The sequence below is a fragment of the Crocodylus porosus genome, unplaced genomic scaffold, assembly GCF_001723895.1.
Source record: "Crocodylus porosus isolate Cpor-Errol unplaced genomic scaffold, CroPor_comp1, whole genome shotgun sequence".
NCBI lineage: Eukaryota > Metazoa > Chordata > Crocodylia > Crocodylidae > Crocodylus > Crocodylus porosus.
In genome coordinates this window covers 39,126,930-39,136,365 of record NW_017728911.1, presented here as the reverse complement: position 1 = coordinate 39,136,365, position 9,436 = coordinate 39,126,930, and the positions used below count along the sequence as shown (strand labels likewise).

Here is a 9,436-nt window from a genome sequence, read left to right as displayed (position 1 = left end):
TCCTGAGGCGGCAGCGAGCAGGGCCGGGCGCGGGGTGCCGCGAGGCGCAGGTCCCGGCGGTCGCCTGCCTTCAGCCCCCGGGGCTGGAGCCATCCCTCGCCCTGCCGCGTGACGGGGGCACCAGCATCTGCGGAGCCTCCCCCCTTCGCACCGGGGGTTTAGCCTGTCGGAGCCCGTGGCAGCCTCGGGCCCTGTGCGCGGCCCCCTGGGCGCCCCCGGGCGCCTCCAGCCCGGGCACCGGGGACAGAGGCGTTTCGCCAGGAGGGGCACGCCGTCTGCTCTCGCACAGCTGAGGCCCGGGGAGCTCGGCCAGCCTTTCCTCCCGGCTGGGGAAGGGATGAAAAGCGCCGTCTGGGCTGCTGCTGGAGAGCGCCGGAGCAGCGGGCTTGTAAGGGGTTAGCGCCCCTCCGCGCCGCTGCGGCTCCCGCTGCCCTGGAGCATTTCCCAGGTGCCCTGTAAATAGGCCGCACGCAGCCGTGCCCCGACAGCTAAGAAATCCCCGTTCAGGATTAGAGAACAGGGATTCAGCATCCGATCTCTGGGACGGCCGCGTGTTCCTCCAGCGGTGCCGCAGGGACAGCCGATCCATCCTCGTGCTCGCGCTCCGTGGAAAGGCCGATGGAGAGGGCAGGAGACTCGAGCCTGGAAGGTGAAGATGCAAAGACTCCCTGCGCGGCCCTGTTTCTGTCTTGTCCAGCTACAAAGAGATTCCAGCATCGCTGGAGGACCTTCTTCACCAAACCTCGACTTCCGTGCCTTTCCCAGCTCCTATCCGTCTCGCCTAGCAGGACTGCGGGCGGCTTGCGGCCAGGACGGTCTTTGCGCCTGCCTGCACCCCACCCCACAGATGTCGAACTGCGCTCACATCACATCAAGTTGTGACTCTTCTCTCATCAACAGGCATGGGGCCGTCAAGAACGAAGACGCCTCCAAGGCGTCGCAGTTTCACTTCGACCTGTGGTTCTACTTCACGCTGCAGAACTGGGTGCTGGACTTCGGCCGCCCCATAGCGATGGTGAGTACGGAGGGGCTGCAACTACAGCCCCCGGGCTTGAGGCTGGCGGGGAGACGTGGGTTACTGGTCACGGAGCAGCGGGGAAAATGGACGGAGCTGAGCACTCGCCCAGCACCCTCGGGCCAAAATAACCCAGGTGACATCTGCTGAGCGCGAGCGAGGGGCGCAGTGGTCTCTGTGCAGGGCTGTGCTTCGGGACTGTTTGGCTGGCACCCCCCAAGAAGCATGGGCCCAGCCAGCCCATGACAACTGGTAATCATCTGCAGTCCCAACCAGCCTTTCTTGCTGCCACTAAACAGGCAGGGACCGCGGGCTGTGGACGAGTTGGAAGTTGGAGCAATGCTTGTATCTTATTCTGCGTGCGAGTTAGGTGTCTGTGATGCCAGACGGACTCGAGGGGAACGCTGCCAGACCTCGGGTTGGGGAGGACCGGGTTAGAGAGCTTCTGGCGGGGCTGGACGTGTTCAAGTCAGCGGGTCCAGATGCTCTCCACCCCAGGGTGTTGAGGGAGCTAGCTGGGGTTATTGCAGGGCCCTTGGCATGGCCCGAGCACCACGAGCGCTCGTGAAGCCAAGTGCCGGATGACTGGAAGATAGCTAACATGGTCCCCATCTTCAAAAAAGGGAAGAGAGAGGACCCGGGCAACTGTAGGCCTTTCAGTCTTACCTCAATCCTAGGGAAACTCTTTGAGAAGATCCTCAAGGAGCACATCTGTGATGGGCCGGCTTCAGGGATGATGCTGAAGGGCAACCAGCACGGTTTCATTAGGGGCAGGTCATGTCAGACCAACCTGATTGCCTTTTATGATCAGGTCACAAAGGCAATGGTTGCAGGTGTTGCCGTGGACGTAGTCTTTCTAGACTTCAGCAAGGCCTTTGACACCGTCTCCCACCCCATCCTCATTAAAAAACTAGGCGACTGTGGCATTGATGCCTACACAGTCAGATGGATTGCAGATTGGGTCAAGGGTCATACTCAGAGGGGGGTGGTGGACAGGTCATATTCAACCTGGGGGGAAGTGGGCAGCGGAGTCCCCCAGCGCTCGGTCCTGGGGCCTGCGCTGTTCAATTTCTTCATCAGCGATTTGGACGATGGGGTGAAATGCAACCTGTTTAAATTCGCTGATGATACCAAGATTTGGGGTGAGGTGAGCAGGCTAGTAGGGAGGGAAAGATTGCAGCAGGGTTACAGGAGTGGGCTAACAAAAACAGGGTGCGTTTCAATACTGACAAGTGCAGGGTGCTGCACGTGGGCAGTAGAAACCAGCAGCACACTTATAGAATGGGAAACTCCCTTCTTGAGGGCACGGAGGCAGAAAGGGATCGTGGAGTCATTATTGACTCCAGGATGAACATGGGCCGACAATGCGAGGTCACAGTTGGCAGAGCTAACTGGACCTTGTCATGCATCCACAGGTGCATCTCAAGCAGGGCCAAGGAGGTGATCCTCCCCCTCTATGCGACACTGGTCAGGCCGCAACGGGAGGACTGCGTCCAGCTCTGGGCGCCGCGCTTCAGGAGGGATGGGGACAACGTGGAGAGGGTCCAGAGGAGGCCGCTCGCATGATCCGGGGACAACAGGGCAGGCCCTACGAGGAGAGGCGACAGGCCCTGAACCTGTTCAGCCTCCACAAGAGAAGGCTGAGGGGGGACCTGGGACGATCTATAAACTCACGAGGGGGGACCAGTAGGGTTTGGGAGAGACCTTGTTTCCCTCGTGCCCCCCGGCATAACAAGGAATAACGGCCACAAGTTGTTGGAGAGGAGGTTTAGATTAGACATCAGGAGGTGCTACTTCACGGTCAGGGCAGCTAGGAGCTGGAACCAGCTTCCAAGGGAAGTGGTGCTGGCTCCTGCCCTGGGGGGCTTTAAGAGGAGGCTTGATGCCTCCCTAGTTAGGATCATTTCAGCCCAGTTTTTCTCCGGCCCAGGTGGGGGGTCGGACTTGAAGATCTACAAGGTCCCTCCCGACCCCACTTCTATGTCGAAGGCTTAATGACGTGCCTGGTTTTCCCTCTCTCCTCAGATTATTCTGCCACTAGAGTGGTTCCCGTTAAACAAGCCCAGCGCTGGAGATTATTTCCACATGGCTTACAACGTCATCACACCGTTCCTGCTCCTGAAGGTAAACCTTTCTGTAACACCCATGCTTTTCCGGGTTGGGAGTTGAGGCTTCGGGCACGAATTTCCAATGCCGGCAGATTCTTCTGTCGGGATCGCAATGGCAGAAGGAATGTATCCCAGATTAAATCTCAGAAATCCCCAGCTGATAAATCACTCCCGCATGCCTGTGGTTCTCCCATCCCAAGACCAACAGTGGAAAAAAGGCACCTTTACAAGAAAGAGCAAGGCGGGCACTGCCCTGGTAGAAATAGCAAGGCCTTTGTCGTCTTGTCAGCTGAGGCTAGAAACACATCGCAAGGAATAACGACCACAAGTTGTTGGAGAGGAGGTTTAGATTAGACATCAGGAGGTGCTACTTCACGGTCAGGGCAGCTAGGAGCTGGAACCAGTAGATGAGCGAGATGCTTTTTCCCTGTCATGGGCCCAGTTTGCTTCTGCTCCCACCTGGAACCGGTCCGTCCCGGGTGGTTTCCCTCTACACAGCACCTGCATGTGCGCACAGACGACTCTGGCCATCCCCAGCCCGTTCATTCACAGGGTCCCATCTCTGACAAAGACCAATGTCCAGTGTCCGTAGCAAGGTTTCTAGTTTAGGCTTTTTTCTCTTTCGAGACTTTGTTTTAATCCAGTGGTGGGGGGCAATGTTTTTGGCTGGCCTGGCAGTAGTTAAGCGCCACATCTTCCCCAAGTGCTACTCCAGTCTCCTTCCTCTGCCCAATCCCTACTTTCTGCTCCCTGCCCCAACCCCAGTCTGCTGCGTGCCATGCGCGCAGATCATCGGTGACACATGTGCTGTAGGTTGGCCACCCCTGGCTTTAGCCACCCTAACTTTGGTCACTCTGGGTGCCCACCCCAAGGCCAGGTCCCCTTTGGGGGACTTGGGGCCTCTCCGATGCTGGGCCTCACTGACATCTAGCAGCAACACATCCCCTGGGCTACCTGCGCATCAGGCGAAAGGGTCTTTCCTGCCTTCGGTTTCAGGTTTGCTGCCTCTTCCTGTGGAACCGAGTTTCCTCACATACTTGTATTTTAAGAAAGGGCAGACAGGAAAGCCCACCCCCTCTTGTCCAAGCCATTCATTATTTCCCACACCTCTATCACAGCCCCACTCTGCAGCACTGTCCCAATCTCAGCCGGCTCTTTTTGGCTGGAGGCTCTTCCACGCCTATATTCTTGTGGCCCTGTTCTGAATTCCTAAATATTGATGTTTACAGAGGAGCATAAAAGAAGCGAGCAAGCTAAGTTGCTGGTTAGACTGTCTCTTAACACGCATCAAAAACTCCATCGAGGCTTTGATGCTTTTGTGCGTCGGGGCTGCAGCAAGAAGGCACAAATCGTGGTAGTGCATCTTGTGGGATGAGAAGAAGAACATAGCCGGTTCCCAAACTGTGGAGCTGGTCATCTCCATTTCCTTACAAAATCTTCCTCCAAGGGCCGATGGTGCTTTTAAAGGCTCAGCTGGGGAACTGGACTTTGATGGGGTTGAGCTCAAACAGCACTGGAGACACCGAGAGTGCTTTCCTACCAACTCTTTGGAGAGTTGCATGCAGGAGGGGTCACCCCGGTGCTTTCCTTCGGTGCCTGTGAACACCCGGCCTTGCATGCAGAGTCCCTGCCTCCCAGGGACCACATTAATATGTCTAGGGGCCTCTGTGCTGTAGAAACCACTGGGGAAAGTCTCCTCTGGGGAGCTCTTGCTGGGGACAGGGACTTGTTACCTGGTCTGGGCGGCGTGAAGCCCGTACTGGCAGGGCGACTGTCGTGGGAAGGTGCACAAGGAAGGATTTCACCCGTGGTTTTCCCGGTGCATCGGGGGCTGGAAGAGCATCACTGGGCCATTGTATTTGGTGCTGAGGTTTCACCTTCCCGTCAGCTCAGCATGAAGGAAGCTGCACCCCCAGAGACGAGCAACTCGTGCTCCTTGGGAAGAACAGTGCAACAAGAGCCCTTTGAAAAAGGATTGCTGCGCTCCATTGCTGCCAGCCCGGCTGCCACTGGAGGGCGAGAGGCTGTCGGAGAGGACGGCTGCAGCTCAGCTTAGCGAGGACTGAAAGCAGCTGCCTTTTTTTTTTTTTTACTGCAAGTGAATCACGCGCCTCCCCACGGCTGTCGAGTAACTCAGGCGCTCCGAGTGACACGCCACCAACATCAGCGCTGTCAAGGGGACCCGGCAAGCCCCGCGGTGGGAGACTAAACATGTAGGGTGGTCTTTTTACCAAGTTTGATAGAAATGATTTAGAGCAGGGGTGTCAGACACATCTGGGCCATAAGGGCCACATCTGCAGTGACCACCGTGGGGGTTGCAGTGGTCCAGCTGAGACGGGGCAGTGCAGGAGCACACGGGCCAGGGATGATAGGGGCACAGCATATAGCACCAGCGAGTTGGCGGCTGTTTCAAGCAAGGGTAAAGGGTCCAACATTGAGTGCCCTCCAGTAGCCCGGTGGGCTGGATAGAGAGGCTCTGTGGGCCAAGTTCAGCTGTATATTTGTTTAACTTCCAGTGTGGAAGAAATGAAGAAAAAAGGAAAACATTAGTTTTGATTTACATGTTTCTTGGAGCTACTTTGCAGGCAAGAGATGGCAAGAAAGGGAAGGAAGAAGCAGCTTTTCACCTGTCCAGGTTGTTATGTCAAAGCCAGATCCTGTCACGCCTGTCAGGTGTCCGAGTGCAATTCTGTTTCCACACTATTCAGCCCCAGAAAGTCCACAAATGCTCTTGCTTTTGCAACGCGCTGGGTCTAGGATCGAGTTACAAACCAGCTGGGAGGAAGGTGACACCCCCACCTTGCACCTTGGTTTCTGGGAGTGAGCAGGGGGAATAGGCACCTCAATCCTAGTAGACACTGAGCAGGTTCAATGGGACCTGGTCCTAATTGTCCACTGATGGGTTCTTGCACCTTCCTCTGAAGCATCCGGCTCTGGGTGCTGTCAGAGACGGGCGACTGGACCACACAAGACTGCGGCCTGGATTCACTGCAGCAGGGACCTGCAGGCAGCAGCCTCCTCATGCACCGTGGCTTGCTTAGGATCAGAGACTCATAGAAAACAAGGGTGTGAAGGGACCTCGGGAGGTCACAACCCCCTGCTCCAAGCAGGACCAGCCCCAACTACATCATCCCAGCCAGGGCTTTGTCTACCCGGGTCTTAAACGCCTCCAAGGATGGAGACTGCACCACCTCTAGGTAACCTGGTCCAGTGCTTCACCACCTTCCTGGTGAAAAAGTTTTTCCTAATATCCAACCTCAACTTCCCTTGCTGCAGCTTGAGCCCATGGCTCCTTGTCCTGTCACCTGCCCCCACTGAGACCAGCCCAGCTCCATCCTCTTTGCAGCCCCCCTGCAAGGAGGTGAAGGCTGCTATTCAAATCCCCCTCGGTCTTCTCGTCTGCAGACTAAATCAGCTCATTTCCCTCAGCCTCTCGTCACCAGTCCTGTTCCCCCTCCCATAACCATTTTCATTGCCCTTCCATTGGACTCTCTCCAGCGTGTCCACATCCTTTCTGTAGTGGTGGGGGCCCAACTGGACACGGGACTCCAGATGTGGCCTCCCCAGTGCTGAACAGAGGGGAACAATCCCTGCCCTCGATCTGCTGGCACTGCTCCTCCCGATGCAGCCCACGATGCTTATTTCTTACCTCTCTGGCTGTGCCTTCCCATAGCAAAACCTGCCTTCAGAATCAATGCCAGGAAGTTATTTTATACACATCAGGGCATCCAGATGTGGTACCACTGCCACCAGACGTGCTGGGAGCCGAGAGCTCGGCCAAATGCACAAAGGGACTGGACACCCTTGGAGGAAAGGGGCACCAGTAGCTGTGGAGCATGGGAGCGAGGGGCACGGCCTCCGAGTCAGACCTTCTGGGGTATTATGACCCCAGTACTCATTCCTGCCCAGGGCGGGGGTCGGACTTGATGACCTGCTCAGGTCCCTTCTGACCCTAGAAACTATGCAATGCTGAAGGCTGCAGGTGAGAGAGGAACAGGTGGGAAACAAACCCTAGTCAGACCCAGCTCACTCTGCTTTCTAGCCTCCGCTCTCTGGTGCTGTGCGATGCAAGGGACCGGGCAGGACGGACCGAGATCTGACCCAGTTCACGGCAGCTCTTCTGGTCTTGAATTGCAGCTCATCGAAAGATCCCCCAAGACCTTACCGAGATCCATGGTATACGTCAGCATCATCGTGTTTGTCATGGGTGCCAGCATCCACTTGGTCGGAGACTCTGTCAACCACCGCTTGATTTTCAGCGGCTACCAGCACCACCTGTCCGTCAGGGAGAATCCCATCATCAAGAACCTGAAGCCGGAGACTCTGGTAACACCGCTAGGATTCGTACCGTCTTTAACCAGCCTGCTCCCTCCCGTTGCACCGCGTGGCTCTAACCCCATTGCGTTGCATTGCAGATCGACTCTTTCGAGCTGCTGTACTACTACGACGAGTATCTGGGTCACTCGATGTGGTAAGCGAGCGAGAGCCTGGCTCGCAGCCTCGGGACACAGCAAACTGCTGCTTGTCCCAGAAAGACTCCAGCCCCTGCCCAGTGAGACCCCCCCCCCCAGAGCTGGTGCAGTCGGACTGAGCTGCCCCCACCTCCCAGGGACAGTCGAGGTCTCTCCCCATCCCCTGGCATGGGAACGCAGGGTCCTTCCTAACCGGCAGCCGCCTGCTCGTCCTGCAAGTGCCCAAGGGAGTCCGATCCTCTCGAGCAGCCCCTAGTGCACCCCTGACTCGCGATCTGGATGCCCAGCGGGGAGGGCTCCAGCCTTACAGCCCCCTGGTCGAGCGGCCGCGGGCAGCGGCACTGTGGGCCCCTCTGGGAACAGCCTTAGCAGACCTCGCGCCCTGCTCTCTCCCCAGGTACATCCCTTTCTTCCTGATCCTGTTCATCTACTTCACCGGCTGCTTCACCCGCGTCCAGGAGGAGAGCAGGATGCCCCTGGCCGCCCTGCTGCTCGTAGGACCCAGCAGCCTCTACTACTGGTAAGCGGGTGAGGCCGTGCCAGGCGGGAGGCCGCGTGCGCGGGATAGCGAGGGCGCCCGGACGGCCCCACGTCCCCGCACACGGCGCGGCAGGAGCGGGGTCTCCCGCTTGTCCCGACCAAGCCCTTTCAAGGCCCTTGCACTGGGGTCTGTGCCGCGAGGAGCCCCAGCAGCTCTCGGCACACGTGTGCCTCGCACCCCACGCTTCGCGCAAACCTGGCCCTCCGTCACGCCGGTACAGCCACTTCTGCCTCAGGGGCAGCTGTGCTGGTTCCCAACTCTGCCAGATGACCTCGTGGCCTCAGTTTTCCCATCTCTGAAGTGGGGCTAAACGAGCCCAACCTCCTTTGTGACATGAAAGTAGTACATGAAAGCCAGGGGATATCGTGCTAGAGCAACGCTGGGGCCTGTTTCCCGGGTCCATTGAGCCCTGGCAGCCGAGCGCCTGGCCCGGATCAGTGCTGAGCCAGGAGTTGGAGCACCCTGCCCCCCCTCCCTACCCCCGTTTCACCTGCTAGTGGCTGTTTTGGCCGGTCTAAAGCCCTTTCAAGGCCACCTCTGCCCATGCAGCCGGCTCTCGGGGGGGTAGCGAGATGGCCAGTCCGCCCCCTCTGAGGCACCGCTGAGCCCTGCGTAGCTCGAGGAGGGTCAAGCCCCCCACCCCTCACGCTGGCTCCGCCCTGCAGGTACCTGGTGACGGAAGGACAGATCTTCATCCTCTACATCTTTACGTTCTTCGCCATGATGGCCCTCGTGATGCACCAGAAGCGCAAGGGGCTCGTCCTGGACAGCAACGGCCTCTTCCTCTTCTACTCCTTCATTGTCACCCTGGTCCTGATCGCCGCCTGGGTGGGCTGGCTGTGGAACGACAGGATCCTCAGGAAGAAGTATCCCGGCGTCATCTACATCCCCGAGCCCTGGGCCTTCTACACCCTGCACGTGAGCAGTCTGCAAGTGCCCAAGGAAGGGCCTTAGTGCCCCCCCAGCTTGGCCGTGGTTTGGGGGGAAGGAGTGGGGGGGAAGCCTAGTTTTCTAACATCATTGCGGTTCCAATAAACCCCTGACAACAGCCGCCGGGAGGCACGTGATGCGTGAGCTGGGCCCGGGCACGGCCAGTTTCCCCCCCCCCCCGACCCCAGTCACTCTGCAGCACGTGCTGCCTTTGCTCCCCTGCCCAGAGCCATGCTCCTCCCTGCTGCCACGAGGCCAGTGAGGGCCACCACGGCTGGGGCTGGTCATTTAGCAGGATGCAAGTGCTGTGCAAAAGGGCCCGTCTCCCTGGCTTTTGCCCCAGGCCAGGTTCCCCTCCACCTGCCTGTTC

General features: G+C 58.2%; 1 protein-coding gene across 1 annotated transcript; it reads left to right on the top strand.

Annotated features, from left to right (window-relative positions):
- Positions 1-847: 847 nt before the first annotated feature.
- Positions 848-9,186, top strand: CLN6 (ceroid-lipofuscinosis, neuronal 6, late infantile, variant). The gene is made up of 6 exons (XM_019533194.1): positions 848-1,015; positions 3,041-3,139; positions 7,261-7,449; positions 7,539-7,594; positions 7,993-8,115; positions 8,802-9,186. The coding sequence occupies exons 1-6, from the start codon at positions 848-850 to the stop codon at positions 9,088-9,090; spliced, it is 924 nt and encodes a 307-aa protein (XP_019388739.1). The 3' UTR covers positions 9,091-9,186.
- Positions 9,187-9,436: the final 250 nt, after the last annotated feature.

What these genes read in the sequence shown, in the direction of transcription:
- CLN6 (XM_019533194.1), top strand. Translation starts at nt 848, where the DNA reads ATGTCGAACTGCGCTCACATCACATCAAGTTGTGACTCTTCTCTCATC. An exon ending in ACCTGAAGCCGGAGACTCTG is followed by an intron (nt 7,450 to 7,538) that starts GTAACACCGCTA and finishes GTTGCATTGCAG; the next exon opens with ATCGACTCTTTCGAGCTGCT. An exon ending in CCCAGCAGCCTCTACTACTG is followed by an intron (nt 8,116 to 8,801) that starts GTAAGCGGGTGA and finishes TCCGCCCTGCAG; the next exon opens with GTACCTGGTGACGGAAGGAC.